The following is a 22,438-nucleotide window of genomic DNA, read 5'->3' on the forward strand; positions in this document are numbered from 1 at the left end:
ATGTCTCGAGTTGCTGTCAGCATCCTGGGCCTTCTCCGCGTCCACGTCCTCGCCCTCAACGGCTCTCGCCTTGGTGCACCGTCTCCGGGGTGAAACCCTTCGCTCTTCCTCCGAGCTCCTCGCGTTCTGCAGTTTGGCCACAGAGTCAAAGCTCTTCCCACCCTCAGTGGGCAACTTGTAAGTGAATTTGTCGTGGTCACAGCCTCTCCTGGCGCTTCAGCGCCTCCTGAGCCTCTGCTGGGCTCCGCGGTCCGAGTCTCTGGAGCTGGGGCTCCAAGACCCGGGTGAGGCCAGAGGGCAGCAGACACTCGGCCGCTCGGCAGGACGTTAAGGATGTTGATTCGTTACCAAACCGCGGGCTGAGAAGCCGGTCACGATTCAAACATCTATCAGAGATCATCCAGTTATTGAAGGATTGTATCATATTTTGGGCACCTACTTTTGCAATCTCTTAATATTTCATATTGGAAAGAAGGTGAATTTTTAATTTTCTTTACCAAAATTTGAGAAGTCCTAGTAATGAATCTGCAGGTCCAATTTGTGACGGCAACTGGATATGATTACAGAATCACCGAAGTCTTATGATGTAAGGACATGGGCTTAGACTTACGAGCCAGAATTCTGGTCGGAAATCAAAAGGGGGCAGGGGTGGTCTTCCCCCCTCCAGGCAGCTGGCTGTGCTGTGGTCCTCTGCCCTGTCCCCTGATCCTCCCCTAGATCTGCCTTCCTCCTCCAAGTGCTCTTGGTAGCAGTTAGAGGTGGGGATGTGGTGCTTGCAGTTGGCGGGGACCCTGTGCAGCACCTGGGGGGTGGGCAAGGAGGGCTGCTGTTGGTTAGATTGGCTGATGGCTGAGGCTTCAGGGTGATGGGGCAGCCCTCTGGCCTCAGATCTCTTATAACCGGGAGTGATCCTGGAACATTACCTCTTATTTCCGGCCTATCACTGAGTCCTGGATCTCCAACTTCACGTGAAACTGTGGATGCCAAGAAGTCAGTCTGCCCAGTCCTTGTGGCTCCATGCAAAGCTTTAGTTCCTCATACCCATGACCCACAATAATCCTTGGATCCTCCACAGTCCGCTTTAAAGTGCCTCTCTAGTTGGGATGGAGAATGAGAAATTTCCCCAGCAGATTTTCTCATTCCATTGACGAGAATGGAATGTGATATGCTCTTCTCAGACCCTGCATCCATAGCTCCTTGAGTTTCCATCCTTCTGTATTGATGGGCTATAAAGGATCACGAGGTGAACATCACCAGGCAGAAAACACGAGTTCTCTGCCTTGACAGTACTACCTTCATAGTGGGACCCAGAAGAAGCCTCATCCGTGGAAGTTCTAGGAATTTGAACCCCAAACCCAATGGCCCCACGGCATACGTTTAAATCAAATGTATTAGCTTTTGCCGTTATGCGAGAAGGGGGACTGTTTCCTCCGAGGAAGGAGGGCACAGGGAGAAGCGTCATCTTGATGGCATCGCAGCAGCCGGACTTGTAACACTTCACCACACACCTGATCAGCTGCTTTTCTAGAAGGATCTTTGGCACTTCAGAAAGAGCAAAAATAGTTATGTGGAGATGAGAATCAAGCTCACAGGACAAAGATTAACTGAAAGATCGGATATTAAAATGCAGACCTGTCATCAGACTTTGGGGGAAATCTAAAGAAGGGATGAAGATGGTGATCAGTTCTCTTGTTACCAAATCCCAAGTCTGAGTGCCTGACGCACCGTGAGGCAAATCAAAACTAGAATGTTGGAGTCTGGACCAGAGCCCTCACTGAGGCCTTCTACTAGCTGTAGCCCAGCCCTTGAGGTAGTGGTGAATGTTCTTCTTTGTCTTGACAAGAAAGGGCACGGTCCCAAGACACAACTTTCACCCTCCAAGGTCCCAGTCCTGGCTAAGAGGAGGCAGATCTCAGCCGGCAGCTCCTTCAGGGCCAGGTTCCCACATGCTGCCCAGCTGCCACTCCCGAGGGAGCCAAACACCCAACACAACTGGCCTTCAGTCTCCTCAAGCCAAGCCGAATGGCGAGACCAGGTCTCACAGACTGCAATCTGTGCAGTAGAGATTTATGGGAACATCATTACCTGACCCTGCAAATGACGCAAGAGCAAAAGATCCGGCATCAAGAAGTTTGCAACGACTAACCACGCCCCTCCCTCCGGTTTTGCTCTTAAAGGGGCTTGCTGAAAGCTTTCTGTAACATTGGGGTTCTTAGTGCATGAGCCACCCATCTCCTTGTATGAACCTGTAATAAAACCTTTTTCTGGTCCTGTCTCCACACAGCGCCTTCCACCTTTAGGAGTGTTTGGGGAGAAAGAACACACACTGAAATTAGAAAGGAAGAGAGGGGCATCCCCGTGAGCCAGTCTTTAATAATCCACCTTCCAATGCAGCAGATGCTGGTTCAATCCCTGGTCAGGAACTAAGATCCCACATACCACAGGGCAACTAAGCCTGCATGCCACAACTAAGACCTGATGAAGCCACATAAATTAAAAAAGAAAAAAAGGAGAGAAGAAACCAGAAGGACGATGTCAGGTAGTGTGCCTGTTCTGATAGAGTCTCGGTTGTTTTCTTTTGCCTTTAGTGCTTGTGCTTCTGGTGTCATTTCCAAAAAGTCGTTGTCAAGACAGATGTCAAGGAGCTTTTTCTGCAAGGAAAATTTTGAGACGCTGGAGGGGTCGAGGGCGCTGTTCGGTTTCGCCACTAGGGGGCGCGCTTGGTCACTAATTGATTGCAGTGTTTTTCCCACTTGCGCAGACACAAGCTCAGAATCCTTCCCAGCAAACCATTCTAGTCCTTTGCTACCAATTCATGGGAGTTGATGCTCAAGATGAAATTTTCTGCTCATCTTGGCTTAGCCATAATATACATTCTATTGAGGCCAGTTCTCTTACAATGCCTTTGATGGATGATTCAAGACTTCCCACATTTGCCTCCAACTTTTCTAACTCTAAACAATGACATGCCATCAAATGGAATGCTTTCTGGTGCTCAATAAAGCCTTCACTGTTTTTGTATTACTGTGTAAGTCTTTGGAAGTCTCCAGAATTGCTCCCATCTCAATAACATTCCAGCATCCTTCAGCCAGCGTTTAAGAGCTGCTTCTGCAGCAAAGTCTTCTAACCATTTAGGCCTCACAGAATTTTATGTGATAACTTGATTTAAATGAGAGAAGGCAATGGCAACCCACTCTAGTACTCTTGCATGGAAAATCCCATGGACAGAGGAGCCTGGTAGGCGGCAGTCCATGGGGTCACGAAGAGTCGGACATGACTAAGTGACTTCACTTTCACTTTTCAATTTCATGCACTGGAGAACGAAATGGCAACCCACTCCAGTGTTCTTGCCTGGAGAATCCCAGGGACGGCGGAGCCTAGTGGGCTGCTGCCTATGGGGTCACACAGAGTCGGACACGACTGAAGCGATTTAGCAGCAGCAGCAGTGTTTTGCCACCAAGATTTCTTCCTTGGTTAATGCTTTTTGTTTCCTATTTAAGAAACCATGTTTGCCCCCAATTTACCTAAGTATCAATAAAAATGCTAAAAAATCAGAGCTGACAACTAATACATTTTTGACACCCAGGAAAGAAGTCTGCTAGGAAAAGTATTGTAAAGTGGGGAGCAGCGAGGAGCCTGCTAAGGAGACGCTCAAGTCACAATTGTCAGAACTATATTGATCGCTTGGTCGAAAAATTTAGCCAATGTGTAGATGGAGATGGTATGTTTGGGATGTTCAATGACGTTTTCCTGAGCTGTAGGTCATTTGTAGTAACAACAGAAAGTCGAAGCAAAAGGAGGTAGAATGGATAACTGCTGCTGTGCTCAAGTATGTGACTCTTGGCAGCCCCATGGACTATAGCCAGCCAGGCTTCTCTGTCCATGGAATTTCACAGGCAAAACTACTGCAGTGGGTTGCCATTTATTTCTCTGGGGCTCTTCCCAACCCAGGGATCAAACCCATGTCCCATGTGTCTCCTGCACTGGCAGGAAGATTCTTTACCACTGAGCCACACTAGGTGCCATTTCCTCAAGAGGCTCTGTGACTATGAAGAACATATTGGGCCACAGAGCAAGGACTAACTCCCAACAGCTAGTGGACTCAGTATAGTCAGCCACTTGCTTACATAAACAAGTTTTACTGGAACATAGATTGTCTATGACTGCCTTTGCACCTTAACAACAGAGTTGAGGAGTTGAGGCAGAGACTGTACTGCCCACAATGCTGAAAATATTTACCATCTAGCCCTTTAAAAAAGTTAGAAATCTCTCCTAGAGAACATTATTGCAGCTGTGCATCCCATTTCCTGGGATCCTTGAGACTCGCCATATGGTAGAAACTGCTGATGGTGTGCTAGTAATCCCTGGACAAAATACAGGCACCCACTGAGGTGTCTTTTGGCTATTTGAAATGTTTCAATGCTTTGCATGAGATATAATTTAAATGACAAGAATCTAAAATAGAGCAAGGGATTATCCCTGGTCTTGCACTCTACTCTAAGAATATTTGCACATTTGTTGCTTTGAATTGTCTTTGTTAGAGACAAGAGAATGAAAACCCAAATGAAAACGAGAAACTTATAAATGGCTGTAGACATTGTCAGTCATTTGGGGATCATTAGAGAAGTAGATGTGACCTTGAGGGAAAGGACCATATTCATGGACATAGGATACATTCATGGTACCTGAGTCCAGACAGCGTTTGGTGTTGATCCTCTTAGAAGGGGGGATGCTCAAGTCTCTGCTCTGCTCAGTCCTCAAAAGCAGCTCACAAATTAAAAAGAGAGACCTCTGCATTGAACAGCTAAGAAACCAGAACAGGTCATTGATTGTACTATCTTGATTAGGATACAAAGGAATTTAAAAAAATTTTTTTTGATTGATGTCTGCCCCTTAGCCTCCACTCATCCAACAACACTGTTTATGCTGCTACAATCTGGCAAGATGAATACTTCCCGATCCTTGGACCATGACGAGAGACTATGGACAAGGGTGGGGACCAGGGCTCCCAGGAGGACCTGTCATTTCTGTGCTGATGGAAGGTAAGTGACTTCGCTGAGGACAGACTTCCTTGGAGCTTTCTTCCTCTCAGAACCCACACAGATGCAGAATGATTGCCTGTATTGGTGGCTGCTGCTGTCATTAGCAGAGGCATCTGGGGCTACGATCTCTTTTCATCATCCCATTGCTCATCAGTGACCTTTCTTTCCCTGTATTTTGTTTCACTTTTTTTCTGAAGTTAAAAGCAACAAATGAGTTTCTTCTTCTCAGGTTTCTTATCACCTTCTCAGCCGCAGATCTTAGGCAAGCTGTCATTTTCACATTTCTGTGGAAATCACTCACAGGACCCACTCCTCTCTACACTGGTTGCTTTCCAGGTGGCTGCAGAGTAGCAGACATTTCTGTCCCTTCCCCCCCATCCAGGGTTCTTCCTCCACCTCCCTTAATTAAGGTTTTACAAAATATTTATTTGACTGCATCAAATATTTAAAACATTTATTTATTTATACTTATTTATTTAGTTGTGTCATATGGGATCTTTCTTTGTGGCACACTGACCCTCTAGTTGCAATGCCTAGGTTTAGTTGCCCCAGAGCATGCAGGATCCTAGTTCCCCGACCAGGGATCAAACCCACGTCCTCTGCATTGTAGGGTGGATTCTTATTGTATGAACATTCTCTCACACTGGGTCCTGTGTCTCCTAACTTCTATTTCTTTATTCACTTGGGTTTACTCCTAATTTTGATGGGACAATTCCTCTCAGCTTCCCGAAGAAGAGGGCGTGGAAAGGAAATTTTTATTTACATGTATAAAAGTATATTCTTTCCTCATATTTAAATGATTATTTGGCTATGTTTAGAATTCTAGGTGAGAAACTATTTTCCCACAGTATTTCTGAAGGAATTTCTCCACTGTCTTCTAGCTTTTAGTAGTTGTTATGGAGAGGTCCAATAACATGTGGATACTCGCTTACCTTAATCCTTTTTCCCCTAGGACTTGTAGAATTCTCCTTGTCACCAGTATGTTCTAAAAGTTTACAATCACAGAGTTGGGAACGATTTACTTTTATCCATTTGGAAACACACCGCTCAGCTCAGGGAAATTTTATTGAATTTTTCTTGAAAAATTTTTCTTCCTTTCATTTTCTTTGCCCTCTCTTCCTAGAACTCTTTTTGGTTAAGACAGTGGTCCTCATAGTCTGATTCTCTAATTTTTAAATTTTATATACGTTATTTTCCTTTTGTAGTCTGTTTTTCTATTTGAAAGAAATTTTTTCTGTTTTGTTCTCATCTTTCTTTTGAGTTTTTCCACTCAGTTGTTGCTTTCATTTCCAAGAGTCCCTCCAAGTTCTTTAAATGCTCGCCTTTCTTCATAGCATTTGATTTCATTTTATGGATGCAATGTCTCCTCCAATATCTGAATTTATTGATGGTAGTTTGTTGTTGCTGCCTCAACTCTTCTCCCTTCAAATCACTTGTGTTTGGCCACAGTCCTCTATGTTTGGGGCTTTCTTAAACTATCTGGGGATCCTTTGATTCCAATTCAGAATTAAGAGTGGAATACTAACAAACTGGCCGGAAGCATGTGTGTGGGCTAGATGACTGGGCTTCCTTATGAGGTGATCTCACTGCGCCGTTTTACTGAGGTCACGCTGAGACCATGATCTTGAGGCTTTTTCCCTGGACTTCCCTGATTTCCTTCATCGGTTCAGTTCAGTTGCTCAGTCGTGTTCAACTCTTTGCGAGCCCATGGGCTGCAGCACACCAGGATTCCCTGTCCATCAACCAACTCCCAGAGCCTGCTCAAACTCATGTCCATCGAGTCGGTGATGCCATCCAACCATCTCATCCTCCATAACTGTCTTCTAATCTCTTGCCTGGAGGGAATAAGTCTGGATGCAGCATCTGACTCAGGAAGAAGATATGATCTCAAAATTCGATATGCAAACATAAACTTAGCACTCTTGTTTTCAGTATAGTATCCCAGAGTTTCAACTGTGCCTATAACCCCAGTCCAGGCCCCTTCCTTTCATCTTCTATCTAGGATAAACCTACCATCTTCTACATAAATTGGGGAGTGGGGGTTGCAGAGACTACAGGGAGAGTCTTTAGGTACAGATTCTTCTTAAACTTTTCATCAGTCCTCCTATTCTTACCTTCAGTTCATCCCTACACACACATACACATTTGACTGACTGGAACGGCAGTGTATTTGCTTTGTGATATTGTGTAAACAACTAGCTCGTTGAGTTTCACATCTGAAAATGGGGATACTGACCACCTACCTCCTGGGGCTGCTGTGAATATGTGTATGGCCTCATTTGAGTAATATAACATTGTTACCCATAGAGATAACAGTACTAATAAATAACCTTTTCAGATGCTTTCTATGTGCCAGGCAATGTTACAGGCACTTTTTATGTATCTCATCACATCCTCACAAAAAAGATGAGAAATTTAAGCTCAGAAAGGCTAAACAACTTGCACAATGTCACAAAAAGAATGCTGTAATTTCATCTGCCAGTTAGTTCTCAGGTTCTGAGTCCTGATTTTTAAGTTTCCTTTCTTTTTGTAAGTCAGATTCCTGGCAAGAAACTGACGAACTCAAGCTGAGTCATTGAAGAAAGCTGAATAAGGACGTCCCTTGAGAGTTCCTTGGACTGCAAGGAGATTCAACCAGTCCATTCTAAAGGAAAACAGTCCTGAATATTCATTGGAAGGACGGACGCTGAAGCTGAAACCCCAATATTTTGGCCACCTGATGCAAAGAACTGACTCATTGGAAAAGACCCTGATGCTGGGAATGATTGAAAGCAGGAGAAGAAGGGGACAACAGAGGATGAGATGGTTGGATAGAATCACCAACTCAATGGACATGAGTTTGAGTAAGTTCCAGGAGTTGGTGATGGACAGGGAAGCCTGGCATGCTGCAGTCCATGGGGTCACAATTCTGCTTTACTGACTATGCCAAAGCCTTTGACTGTGTGGATCACAATAAACTGTGGAAAAATCTTCAAGAGATGGGAATACCAGACCAGCTGACCTGCCTCTTGAGAAACCTATATGCAGGTCAGGAAGCAGCAGTTAGGACTGGACATGGAACAACAGACTGGTTCCAAAAAGGAAAAGGAGTATGTCAAGGCAGTATATTGTCACCCTGCTTATTTAACTTACATGCAGAGTACATCATGAAAAACGCTGGGCTGGATGAAGCACAAGCTGGAATCAAGATTGCCAGGAGAAATATCAATAACCTCAGATATGCAGATGACACCACCCTATGGCAGAAAGTGAAAGAGAACTAAAAAGTCTCTTGATGAAAGTGAAAGAGGAGAGTGAAAAATTTGGCTTAAAGCTCAACATTCAGAAAACTAAGATCACGGCATCCAGTCCCATCACTTCATGGCAAACAGATGAGGAAACAGTGGAAACAGTGTCAGACTTTACTTTTGGGGGCTCCAAAATCACTACAGATGGTGACTGCAGCCATGAAATTAAAAGATGCTTACTCCTTGGAAGGAAAGTTATGACCAACCTAGATATCATATTCAAAAGCAGAGACATTATTTTGTCAACAAAGGTCCATCTAGTCAAGGCTATGGTATTTCCAGTAGTCATGTATGGATGTGAGAGTTGGACTGTGAAGAAAGCTGAGCACCAAATAATTGATGGTTTTGAAGTGTGGTGTTGGAGAAGACTCTTGAGAGTCCCTTGGACTGCAAGGAGATCCAACCAGTCCATTCTAAAGGCGATGAATCCTGGGTGTTCTTTGGGAGGACTGATGCTAAAGCTGAAACTCCAATACTTTGGCCACCTCATGTGAAGAGTTGACTCTTTGAAAAGACTCTGATGCTGGGAGGGATTGGGGGCAGGAGGAGAAGGGGACAACAGAGGATGAGATGGCTGGATGGCATCACCGACTCGATAGACACGAATTTGAGTCAACTCTGGGAGCTGGTGATGGACAGGGAGGCCTGGCATGCTGCAGTCCATGGGTTTGCAAAGAGCCGGACACGACTGAGCGACTGGACCGAAAAAGGGAATTGTAAACAAGCCAACTGATGGCATCTGTGGGCTTCAGGAGAGGAAAGTTCTGCAGTGTGGAAGCCCCAGAAGTAAATACTCAAGGACACCATTCCCTCTGTCTGAGATCTTGTTGTGTCTCCCTTTGGCCAAACCCCTTGGGAAGCCAGAGACCGTGGAGCTCCTTGTCTGATGGTGACAGTCAGGTGGAGAGGGATGCAGAGTGGAGCTGTAGGGGCAAATAGAAACTATCATGTCCCAATTCCATGGACTCATAAGACCTACATTACTTAGTTTTCAGAAATGCATGCTCAAAAGCAAAAACTTAAAGGTTGAGGATAAAAACACAGAAGTAGATAAAGATGAAAAGTATCTTCATCAAATACTTTCATCAAAGTATTTCACCAAAAGTATATTTTGATGTCAAGTGAAAGTCACTCACTCATGTCCGACCCTTTGCGACCCTATGTCCATGGAATTCTCCAGGCCAGAGTACTGAAGTGGGTAGCCGTTCTTTTCTCCAGGGGATCTTCCCAAGCCCAGGACTGAACCCAGGTCTCCAGCACTGCAGGCAGATTGTTTATCAGCTGAGCCACCAGGGAACATTTTGGTGTAGACCTTCCCTGAGAAGCAGGCTTAGAGAATCACCCTCATGTATCACTACCAAATCTTCTGCCTGTGTAAATCTGTGCCTTCAGGCTGCCTTCCCTTCCATAATTTGGATGAATTATCCCTAGTATTCTTTTTTTTAAGTCAAGCGTCATAGTTTTGTTCTAGTACACATCCCATTTCACCTGCTTAAAGACTCCTCTCCAGCAATTTTCAGCTCTTTGGTATCCCAGTTTTCCGTCTCTCTGATCGGCACACATACATTCATTAATTGAAGTGAAAGCGAAGTCGCTCAGTCGTGTCTGACTCTTTGCGACCCCATAGACTGTAGCCTACCAGGCTCCTCTGTTCATGGGATTTTCCAGGCAATAGTCCTGGAGTGGATTGCCAATTCCTTCTCCAGGGGATCTTCCCAACCCAGGGCTCGAACCCGGGTCTCCCGCATTGTAGACAGACGCTTTACTGTCTGAGCCACCAGGGAAACCCATTACACTCATATCACCCAATTCAAAAGCAGTATCGCCTCAGTCCTCTCCAGTTTTACCCACCCAAGTTTCTGCTTTTACAGTGAAATTTACAATTGTCTCCTTACTTCTTGTTTTCTTGTTTACTCACTCCAAACAAGCATTTGCTTCATCACTCTTGAGTCCCACACAAAGTTACCAGTGACCAACATGTTGCCACTTTTCTGTCCTTGATGTGGTTCTTTCTCAAGAACTAATTCTACAACTTCCTCTTTGGAACTTCTGTTTTTAACCTGGTTCTTACAGCAGCATCACTTTCTGGTTTTCTTCCTTCTTCATTGGCCACTCCTTACCTCTTCTGCGGTTTTTCATCCTCTATCCAGTTTCTCTGACTGTCACTGTGTATCTGGGCCAGCCCTGTCCTCTATGTCTACAGTCTTTCTATAGGTAATGGCTTTCAGACCCAAGGCTTTCAGAACTACCTACATTCTCAGGAATTCCAGATTTATCACTCCAGCCTGGATCTTTGAACTCCTGACTCAAATATCTAGCTATTGCCTTATTAGTTCCACTTGGATATCTACTAGGCATCTCAATTTAATGATCTCAAAACAGAACTCTTAAATCTGCTCCCAAACTCCACTATTCTCCCATAAATCTGCTATTCCTGTTGTCTTCATCTCAATATCAGGGTCTATCAAGTTGCCCAGGTCAAAAATTCACTATAATCCCAATTTCTCTTTTTACCTTATACCATATACCATCAGTTCAGTTCAGCTCAGTCACTCAGTCATGTCCAACTCTTTGTGACCCCATGGACTACAGCACGCCAGGCTTCCCTGTCCACCACCAACTCCCGGGGTTTACACAAACTCATGTCCATCGAGTTGGTGATGCCATCCAACCATCTCATCCTCTGTCATCCCCTTCTCCTCCCACCTTCAATCTTTCCCAGCATCAGGGTCTTTTCCAGGGAGTCAACTCTTCACATCAGGTGGCCAAAGTATTGGAGTTTCAGCTTCAACATCAGTCCTTCCAATGAATATTCAGGACTGATTTCCTCTAGGATGGACTGGTTGGATCTCTTTGCAGTCCAAGGAACTCTCAAGAGTCTTCTCCAACACCACAGTTCAAAAGCATCAATTCTTGAGTGCTCAACTTTCTTCATAGTCCAACTCTCACATCCATACATGACTACTGGAAAAACCATAGCCTTGACTAGATGGACCTTTGTTGGCAAAGTAATGTCTCTGCTTTTTAGTTTGCTGTCTAGGTTGGTCATAACTTTTCTCCCAAGGAGCAAGCGTCTTTTAATTTCATGGCTGCAGTCACCATCTGTAGTGATGTTGGAGCCCAAAAATATAAAGTCAGCCACTGTTTCCACTGTTTCCCCAGCTATTTGCCATGAAGTGACGGGACCGGATGCCATGATCTTAGTTTTCTGAATGTTGAGCTTTAAGCCAACTTTTTCACTCTCCTCTTTCACTTTCATCAAGCGGCTCTTTAGTTCTTTTTCACTTTCTGCCATAAGGGTGGTGTCATCTGCATATCTGAGGTTATTGATATTTCTCCTGGCAATCTTGATTCCAGCTTGTGCTTCATCCAGCCCAGCGTTTTTCATGATGTACTCTGCATGTAAGTTAAATAAGCAGGGTGACAATATACTTGCCTTGACATACTCCTTTTCCTATTTGGAACCAGTCTGTTGTTCCATGTCCAGTCCTAACTGCTGCTTCCTGACCTGCATACAGATTTCTCAAGAGGCAGGTTAGGTGGTCTGGTATTCCCATCTCTTTCAGAATTTTCCACAGTTTCTTGTGATTCACACAGTCAAAGGCTTTCGCATAGTCAATAAAGCAGAAATTCTTGCTTTTTCCATGATCCAGCAGATATTGGCAATTTGATCTCTGCCTTTTCTAAAACCAGCTTGAGCATTTGGAATTCACAGTTCACATATTGTTGAAGCCTGGCTTGGAGAATTTTGAGCATTACTTTACTAGCGTGTGAGATGAGTGCAATTGTGCAGTAGTTTGAGCATACTTTGGCATTGCCTTTCTTTGGGACTGGAATGAAAACTGACCTTTTCCAGTCCCGTGGACACTGCTGAGTTTTCCATATTTGCTGGCATATTGAGTGCAGCACTTTCACAGCATCATCTTTCAGGATTTGAAATAGCTCCACTGGAATTCCATCACCTCCACTAGCTTTGTTCATAGTGATGCTTTCTAAGGCCCACTTGACTTCACATTTCAGGATGTCTGGCTCTAGGTGAGTGATCAAATCATCCTGATTATCTGATATTACCATATAACATAGGGAACTATATTCAGTATCCTGCAATAACCTATTAATAAAAAATAATATGATATACATACATATATTATATATATAACTGAATCACTTTGCTGTATACCTGGAACTAACACAATATTAATTACCCCCCAAAAATGTGGGCTTTCAAGCTAGACTGCCTAGATACAAATGCTGCCTCTACCAGTTAATAAACTATATGACCTTGAACGAGTTATTTAATGCCCCATCTGGAGATAGTAGCTCCTTCCCTACAGAGTTGTGAGGATTACATGAATTAATACAAGTGAAGTCCCTAGAACAGTACCTGGCATATAATTAGTGATCAATAGATGTTAACTCTTATTTTCGTTACCATTAATTATCTATCTTCTTTCTCAAAGTTCTATTACAGTTTACATTCAATAGAACACGTGATATCCTGAATTTGTCTTAGTCATGGACTTTGACCATTTCCTCACACCAGTTAATGCACTTCTGTATGTTTAATAAATATTCTTGAAACGCCACCTGCCTTGGTATGAAGAAGATACACTGTGAAACTTTAGGAGGCGAAATAATTCAAAATCAGTATAAAATAAATTAGATTTGAGTATAACATTAAAAATCCAGGCTCTTTAAAGCAGTGTCTGCTGCGCTGCAACAATAGCCAAGAACAGCACGGTGTGGCGGCCTCTTGCCTCGAGCTGAGGAACAAGCCTTGTGACATTCTGGCCATTGACAAGTTCCTGGCACCAGTCACCCTGCCTGGCAGACGATGTCACCATCGCGGATGACAATGATTACTTCCAGTGTCTTCCTGCCAATACTAAGTTTGTGGCTTGGCTGGGAATGAGAAGTGGACACACAGTTCAGATGCAGGTACAGCTTGGATTACCCAAGAGTCCTTCAACAGAGATGAAACAGGCAGCAGGGCAGGGTTGAAGTGGAAGAAGTGGCCAGGCAGCTGAAGGAAGACCTATCCAGCATCATCCTGCTGTCTGAGGAGGAGCTCCAGGTGCTCGTTGATGTCCTGTGTTTGGAGCTGGCTCAGGAACTCGGCCAAAGTCATGTGGCCGTCCAGGGGCTCCAGCAGGTGCTTGACCAGAAAGAAGCCTGTCATTCCAGGCAGCTCCTGAGAAGGAAGGTGGCATCTTGTTGAAGCAGCGAGAGTCCAGAGCTGACCTCAGGGACAAGAGGGACGCTGTTGACACGAGTGTTAGAGAGAGCTCCTCCAAAGTGACACCTGCAAGCCAGATCCTCTTGGTGCTAAAGGAGAAAACTGCCCCAGAGCTGAGTTTGTCTAGTGAGGATCTGGAGGTGGGCGAGCACCAAGGACCCTGACCTTTGCAGGGAGACACTTGTACCGAGTTTTTTTCACCTCTGCAAACCCTGAAGCATAGCTGCCAATTTGCCTATTATTATACGCAAAACTTCCCTTGTGGCTGAGTCGGTAAAGAATCTGCCTACAATGCAGGATACCCGGGTTCAATTCCTGGGTTGAAAAGATCCCCTGGAGAAGGAAATGGCAACCCACTCCAATATTCTTGCCTGAAGAATCCCATGAACTGTAGCCTGTCAGACTTCTCTGTCCACGGGGTCGCAAGAGTTGGACATGACTTAGCAACTAAGCCACCACCGTAACATTAAAAATAAAGATCATTATTTGAGCACAGAGTGAATTTGTGAGCTATTCCTCTTCACTGATAAATATGCTTGTCTCCCTTGGATGGTCACTTGACAAAGCAAATTCTTTTCTCTCCCCCTCTCCCCCTTTGCTTCCCCTCTTCCTGTCTCTGTAGATATGAGTTTATCTTCCTTTCCCTCTCTTTCTCTCTCTTGTCCCCAGACTGATATGCATGCATTTAGAAAGACTAATGGAAAGAATTCAATCAAATCTAGGAATGAATCAAATCTTGGTGAATAAAATGGTCTCTCACACATGGACTGATCTGGGAAGGACTGCTGAGCTAATTTTTAGCCACTGTTGTCTGGAATGAATGCCAGCTCCCTAATGAGCATAAGAATTTATCCTTCTCCCATGTCTTGTCTGTCAGGTAATATCTTAACACTGTCTCCTCCAAGACAAGTTGAAACAGCCTGCAAAAGAAACCACAAGGCTCATGGTTCATCTTACTGCTCTGTGCAGGTAGCTGAAAGACTATACATTGGTACGTCTTCTGTATATTTAACCTCTTCTCAGGAGTGGCCCAATGCCTATGCCTTAAGCCTGTACATCTGCTTACTGACATGCCTAGATGTTCACTTTCCTTAGCTACTGTGAAATCACCACACATTCCTCAGAAAATATCTTTCTACAACTGAAATGCCATTTTACCTGGAATGTACGTGGTGAAGAAAGCTCCTTAGATGATTTAGAAGACAGACGATATAATCAGGACAGAGTTTCTAAACACAGAATTCAAAGAAATCATGTACAATCTGTTTGCCTATATCAAACACTGCAGAGGCCAATACCAGGTGGCTCTGGAATACTTAGAACAAGCAGAGGAGCTTAGAAAAAGCAGACAGGATCACCAAGGCAAAATTGGACATCTGGTCACCTAGGGAAACTATGCCTGGGTCTGCTCTCACCTGGGCAGGCTTCTAGAAACACACACTTACATCTGTGCATGCGTACAAGGCAAGTCACTTCAGTCATGTCTGACTCTTTGTGACCCTATGGACTGTAGCACACCAGGCTCCTCTGTCCAAGGGATTCTCCAGGCAAGAATACTGGAGACACTTACATCCACAGGGTGGGAAATCTTTGCAAGAAGTGTACAAATTCCTAAAGAATTGAATGCCCTGAGATTGACTGTGAAGAGGGAAGGACACTTCTAAAATGGGGAGAAAAGTACTATGAACAGGCCATGCAGTGTTTTGAGAGGCTCTGGAAAAGAAACCCACCAACCCAGAATTCTCCCTGGGACTGGCCATCACTCTCTATTGTCTGCATGACAAAGCACCAAGAGAGAACACCATTCACCCTCTGAGGCAGGCCACTGAGTCGAGGCAGATCACGGGCACATTAACATTCTCCTGGCTCTGACTCTTCAACCGATCAAGGAAGAAGCAAAGGAGATAAGGCAGTAGATGAAAGCAGCAAGTCCAGCCGACATACTCTGCAGTGCAGCCAAATATTACTGAAATAAAGGCACTCTGGGCACAGTGATAGAATCACTGATACTTAAAAAGGCCTTAGAATCAGTGCCAAACAACACTGACGAGCATCCCTAGGTTGGATGCTGCCTACAGAGCAAGAATCAGATGAATACAGAAACCAAGTAAATGTTCAATGAATAAGGATGGAGAACTACAGGAAATTATGAAAAGCGCTGTGACTCATTGTAAGAAGGTTGTTCTGTTGAATATTAATCCCCCTGTACCTGCTCAGACCTTGCCTGCCTCTACACATCAGATCGGTATGGTGAGGCAGAGTATCACTTCTAGAAAGAATCCAGTAAGGATCTCTCTCCAGCGGAGAGACAAGCGCTCACCTGCACTATGGCCACTCGCCGAGGCCAGCAGGTGTGCAAGACGACACCATCTGCCGTTACCCAGAGGGCTACACCACAACAGCAAGTTAAACCTGAGAAGGAAAACCTGACCCTAGACCCGAGAAGAACTGCCAGACTCTGAAAACGCCTCAGACGTGGGTTGGCGAGTCTCCAGATTCCTTCCTGTAGTGACTAGGAAAGGGCACCCAAGAGCTGATGGCTGTTGGACCATCCAGCCTCCAACCCTGGCAGATTTGTCCCCTCCTCGTCTCTGGCTGAGAAGGGCAGCAAGGAAATGGTAAAGGGTGCAGGTGGGCCCACGACTCAGAAAAGCAGGAAGCCCTAGAGAGGCCATAAGCAGGCCTCTGGGCTTCAGAGAGAGAGTGGGGAGAGCAAGGTGGTCACGAAGTGGGAGGTCAGTGGGGGAGACAGAGAATCTGAAACCTCACCGGACTGCGGCTGAATGGTGGGGCATTTCATTTTGCTGTTGCTCTTTCCTGGTTCTGAAAATTCTCTCATCCAAATCTGGAAATTCAGAATCACATTTCCTCTGCTATCTAGATATTTTGGGGGCTTCTCTGGTGGCTCAGAAGATAGAGAATCTGCCTGCAACGCGGGAGACCCAGGTTCAATCCCTGGATCGGGAAGATCCCCTGGAGAAGGGAATAGCAACCCATCCCAGGACTCTTCCCTGGAGAATTCCATGAACAGAGGAGGCTGGCTGGCTACAGTTCATAGGGGTGCAAAGAGTCGGACATGACTGAGCAACTAACACTTTCACAGATATTTTGAACAAATGCTGTTTTGAGGGAAAGCATTTTCCCCACTTGCTTTGGGACTATATGGTCCCGGCTTATTCTCAGCTTGTGCCGTCCAGCTTTCCCAGCTCTCTCTTACCCAGTGACTTGCACACGGCCTGACACACAGCGTACACTCAACATTTGCTGAGTGAATGAGTGACTAGAATGTCACTCCAGGCTGGTCCTCTTTCCTCACTCTTTAAACTCCAAAATAAATTCCAAGTACATCAAAGCTTTAAATGTTTAAAAAATAGAAATCATAACATTACTACCAAAGTGCTTGAGATATTTGTAATCATGGGGTCTAGAAGGTATAAGTATGGAAAAACACAAAAAGGCATAAAATATTAATAGATATACATTAAAAACATTTCATAGAAGAGATACCTTCAGAAAATCAAAAGATAAATGACAAACAAAAATACTATCTCAACACATTACTAGGTAAAGGACTAATTTCCTTAATGCTGAAATAGTTTCTGTTAATCAATAAGGAAAAAGAAACTCAGTGGGAAAATGGACAAAGGTCAGGAACAGACAGGAAATGAAGAAAGCTTGTAAACATGTAAAATGATATCAGTATCACTTTTGTTAAGAGCAAAGTACATCAACATTACAAGGGAGACTGTCTCAGGTCAACAAAGACAACGCCTTTCCTAAGTGCATACTAAAAAGGACTTGGATACAGGCTGTATCAAGCACTGCCATTGAGATTGGACATTGTATAGCTGCAGGGAATTTGTTGATGGTTATTACGTGTCTGTGGATCTTTCCCCAGAAATTGCACTCATTAATTTACTCTGTATTTGCATACGTGTACCAAGATGTGTACATGGATGTTCATGAAGCTTTGTGTATAATAACAAAGGACTGAGAACAACTCAAACATCCATCATTAGGGGCCTTACTTATTCAACATTAACAGTTCATAACATGAAACAGCATGTCCACATTTTTAAGAAAAGTCCTAAATGTAATAATACAGAACATTATAGCTAAGATCTATTTTAAAAATAAGAAAGTGAAAGTGCAAAATAGTGCGTACAGAATGCTAACGTTATTTCCCAATATCAGCTTCGTCCATCCCATGTGCTTTTTGGTTTTGAAGGGCTCACCTCTCTGTCATCAGATGTGTGAAAGTTTAATCTTGCAATCAGACTGTAAACTCTAGAAAGGCAGGAACCAGGCTTTTTATTTCATAGTGATACTTACCTTCCCTGACTTCGAGGGGCAATTTTAGCTGGTATTGCCTGGGCCTCACATGAATCTTGGGGTCTCTGCCTATAGCGCTTTAGTAAGCACAAAAGGAGTCTAAAGGCAGGTGCACAGATGGGCTGGAATCTGTGAAGCACCCTTGAAGCTTTGCCCAGACTGGGGGAGGCAGCTGACGAGAGAGGTGGAACTGCTCCTAGCACTAATTTCAAAAACTTTCTTCAAGAATTCATATCCACGCAGGGAACACTCAATCCACCCATTTCCTCTGACCACTCTCGCTGTCTCTTGTACCTCTAAGTGGTCTTTTTCATCTCTCTTTTACCTACCAATGCTTCCATGAGATTATGTATTTTTCAAACTCTCTTTATGCTCAGAACCAAACATTGACAAATATCTGAGGCATTCTTTGAGAGTATTAATATTTTGGATACGTGTTCTCCTTAGAATGCTATCAACAAAAGTTTTATGTGAGTATAGGAGTCTCTGGGACCAACAAAGTAAAAACAGAGCCCCTAGGTCAGGGAGCAGAGGTGAGAATAACAGAGAAAATGAATGAACTCCCAGAGGCTGGAGTCAGGGATATAGAGAACAATGGCAAAATTGTTCCCCTCAGAGAGCAGAATCAGGATCTAACTAAGAAACTTCCACCACTGCCAGGAGAGAGGATCTTCAGAATGCCTACCCATCAGAATGTCATCATTGCTACAGACTTCCGCCTTCTGAGATTTCTCCATGTTCCCTTTTTTCAACTGAGAGTATTTATTACAGTTATCATGCCCCACCGTTGCATGTGGTACACATGAGTTATCTAATCTTATCTAGTCTTTTAGGTTTTTTAATGATCAGACTGAAAGGAGTCACACCCAGATCATTGGCGAGGACAGGGAATCACCCGCAGATCCCTGATCATGAGGTGGGTGCAATGACTGCCTTGATTCCCAAGGGCTGACTCCCTTGGAAAGGTCTGAGTATGTTTGGAAAGAAGGATACATCGTGGGTATTTAGGACCAGAGCAAGAGACTCATGGCCCACCCAAATTAGTGCTCCCATTTGCCCAGTATGAAGCTGTCATTGGTAAAAGCAGTCCCCAGTCTGAAACTACATTTTTCAGCCTTCCCTTACATCTAATTGGTCCCCAACTTGCTGGTCCATGAATTCCACCTGAGAATTTCTGATTCATTTGGTCTGGACTGGAGCCTGAGAATTCACATTTCTAGCAGGGCCCCGGGCGATGCTGATATGGCTGGTGGTTGGTGACAGTGTTCAGACTAAGGCATTACACCACTCTAGCTGATGCAGCCCCTGAAGGTGGCTTTCCTCATTCTTGGGAACAGCAAATCAGGACTCTCCCTTAGTCTAGACTGAGACAGGAGCAGCCCTAGGTGAACCATAAATATTGGTAATGAGCCGAGTAACCAGAACTCTCACTGTCTCACTCTTTTCAAAACAGAAACACTGCTGGAGGTGAACTGATTTTCTTCACAGTTCCTGTTTTGCAATCACTCCGTGAATTCTCGAATAAACCCAGCTGCCAGATCAGCTGATTCATTCCCATTGTGAAAGCGTTATACACAGGCACTGGCCACACAGCTTTCTAAAGAATAAACCAGCTCCTCTACACGCTTTGAAACCCAGTGAACATGTTCTTTCTCTATGCCTCTCCCCAACCAGGACCTTTATTAACAAGACTTACACATTTCTATCCTATAGTTTTCTCGAATGCAAATTCCAAAACCCAGAACAAAAGCCACAGTGTTCTAGTTCCCTAATCAGCATTTCTTGTACATCTGACCTGCATGTCTATAAGTACATCATAGAACTTGTACATAGAACTAGAACTTGTAACTCTTGAGTGAGACCTACAAGTAAGGGTTACCAGCTTAGCTGTAATCCTAATGAAATGGTAGGGAATTTCCAAGAAGCATAGGTTCTGCTTTTACCTTGCCCTAGGCAGAAAAATCCACCGTAAATAATGCTTTCCCCAAAACTGAATAACCTGCCTCAACAAGCTCGGTTTTACTGGGAATGTTTCACCTGTTCTCTGTGTAATTTCCTGACCTCAAAGACAGTTGGTGTGGTTACCTTTTCCCTCTTGGGTCTATGTACATTGTAATTCCTTTATGATTAGGGATATGCATAAGGATAAAACACATTTCCTCTGGTATAACAAATCACTCTGGCTGCAAATTGTAGTGTGCAGATGCTAAATCCTAAGATGACCCACAGGGATTCAAAATGTGGAGCTCAGGAAAGCCAAGAATGTGTAGAGATGCTAGAAATTGTTTTTCTTTGGCTAATGATTCATTCCATGATGGATCGTGGAATGTCAAACTGAGGCTCTGGAAAAGGTAAACATCAGAAGTTTCCTTGCTGGTCTCTTTGGTTAATGATATTAGTTATTAATTATAATAAACACTGACACTTACTTATTATGTCCCAGGCATTATTCTAATGTATTAAGCCATTTGATCCTCACAACAAACACCACAAGGTAATAGTAGTGTCTTCATTTCACAGGAGAAGAAACCAAAGCACAGAGACATCCAGTAATTTCCAGCGTCACCACATATAAATGGAGCCTGGTTTCCAATGCAGATAGACTGACATCAGAGCCCACAGTTCCAATCACATGTTCATTCATTCAGCAACTACTTTTTGAATGCCTGCCATGTGCCAGGCATGGCTGCAGGAACTGGAGATTCAGTACTGAGGAAAACAGAAGAAACCCCCCTGCCCTGTGGAAGTGACATAACTGTTCATCACAGGGGGCAGCCGGACTTCCCAAGTGGCGCTAGTGGTAAAGAACCCTCCTGCCAGTGCAGGAGACATAAGAGACGTGGGTTTGGTCCCTGGGTCAGGAAGATCCCCTGGAGGAGGGTATGGCAACCCACACCAGTATTCTTGCCTAAAGAATCCCCATAGACCGAGGAGCCTGGTGGGCTACAGTCCATGGGGTTGCAAAGAGTCGGCTGAAATGACTCAGCGCACACTCAGCATGCCCAGGGGCCAGCAGATCATCTCGCTGTTAATAGTGGACCGAGTGAAGATGGGTTAACATTCCAGTAATGAGGCAGAGCGCTTGGTAAATGTATCCTTCCCGGAGCTGGGCTCCGTGGATGGCAGCTGCTGTTAAGACATCAAAACAATTCACAAAGAGCTTCAGACTAACTGTAGGGGGAGGGGGAGGAAGGCACCCTATCAGTTTGGCTCTCACTTAGCACCCGAGACTCATTTCCTCTTAGAGTCCTGTCAATTTCAGTTTCCAGTTTCATTTTCTCTTTCCTAAAGTCTATTTAGGCAAAGGAATCTGGTGATGCATTCATATATAGGTCTCTTAACATTCCACTGAAGCAGAGGAGGAAGACTTCTGAAGAGCGCAGTAGCCCGAACTGCAGTCTTTCAGAACAGCCGAGAAGTGCGCGGCAATCATGAGGTAGGGGACTCTCTCTTCTCTGACTGTGTTGAAAATGCCTAATCCTTCTCGTTGTGGAAACTGAATTGTCAATAGCCATGCTCCTAAAAGGCAAATTTCTAGGTTGTTTTGCTTTAGTATTTGATTATAGCCTCAAGACTCATCTATCTTCTGTAGGTCTTTATTTCTGATGCTGGCTTGTTTACTCCTAAGTTATTTCTGCCTCACCCTGTCAAGTTTCCTACAGGGACCTCTCACCGGGAAGCTGAGAACTGAGGCTGGAGAACAATGAGGCGGGAAGGGAGGGGCAGAAGAAAGAGATTAAAGCAGGCGGGTGCTTCACTTAAAGATGGATCTAGACAAATTGCTCCTGTAAATTGCCCTGTGTTTCTTATCCAAAGGAATAAGTGAGGGGCTTTTAATAAAATTGTTTTTTTAATGATCTAAATATTTTTATTTATTGTAAATGAAACTTTGTTTCATAAAACATGAATATTTTTAATGACAAAAGGTACAATTCACAAAGAAGATAGATAATCATAAACCATTAGATACCTAACAACAAAGAAAAAAAGATACATGAAGCAAAAATCAGAAGAAATATAAGGGAAAAGAAAACATATATATAACCACAGTGAGACATGTCTCTTTTTAGCAGATATTGTTAAAAATGTATTCAGGGTAGCAACCTCACTTCATGCTAAGGTGGAACATTTTTAATGTGTTCATGTATCTCAGATTTGCATTCAGCCTGGCAAAATAACAAATATTTTCACCCCAAAATTCTACTGAATGGCTAGCATCCTCCTACCTGACATAAGAATTGGAGATGAACTGCTTGGAGAAAACAGTCCCCACAAAATCTCATGTTTCAGAAACATCAGATTTCCCTCGGGAGAAAGAGTTCACACAGTGAGTAGGAAGAAAGCTTTCTATTCTATTTTCTCCAGTTTAAGGGTCAAGAAGTCAGACTGGATAGCTAAGCCTCAGTCCTAGGAGCTCCAGAATCTAGGGATACCAGCCCTGGTACTTACTTCCTAGAGGAAATATATTTTTTCTGCTAGTTTGCACCTCTGCCTGATAGGAAGAAAATAATAATTTGAGATACTTCCAGATGTCTGTTTCT

General features: G+C 44.1%; 1 protein-coding gene, 1 long non-coding RNA gene and 1 pseudogene across 6 annotated transcripts in view; 2 read left to right on the forward strand and 1 right to left on the reverse strand.

Moving 5' to 3' along the window:
- Positions 1–13,825, forward strand: LOC138427892 (DNA fragmentation factor subunit alpha pseudogene; annotated as a pseudogene).
- Positions 1–22,438, reverse strand: part of LOC138427865 (uncharacterized) — an 83,564-nt gene that overhangs the window by 4,967 nt on the left and 56,159 nt on the right. The gene's annotated exons all lie outside the window — the stretch shown is intronic.
- The window catches only part of IFIT2 (interferon induced protein with tetratricopeptide repeats 2), a 26,920-nt gene continuing 6,637 nt past the window's right edge, over positions 2,156–22,438 (forward strand). Inside the window, exons 1-4 of one of the 5 annotated variants that reach the window (XM_069567972.1) lie at positions 2,156–2,539; positions 4,898–5,042; positions 20,418–20,697; positions 21,189–21,333. In XM_069567972.1, coding sequence (XP_069424073.1) covers positions 21,329–21,333 — 5 coding nt within the window. In that variant the 5' untranslated portion in view covers positions 2,156–2,539; positions 4,898–5,042; positions 20,418–20,697; positions 21,189–21,328. Of the gene's footprint in view, positions 2,540–4,897; positions 5,043–14,442; positions 14,557–19,526; positions 20,249–20,417; positions 20,778–20,884; positions 20,983–21,188; positions 21,334–22,438 lie in introns of those variants that run through there. The other 4 variants (XM_069567974.1, XM_069567973.1, XM_069567977.1 and 1 more) reach the window with 4 other exon arrangements.

The sequence above is a fragment of the Ovis canadensis genome, chromosome 22, assembly GCF_042477335.2.
Source record: "Ovis canadensis isolate MfBH-ARS-UI-01 breed Bighorn chromosome 22, ARS-UI_OviCan_v2, whole genome shotgun sequence".
Lineage (NCBI taxonomy): Eukaryota > Metazoa > Chordata > Mammalia > Artiodactyla > Bovidae > Ovis > Ovis canadensis.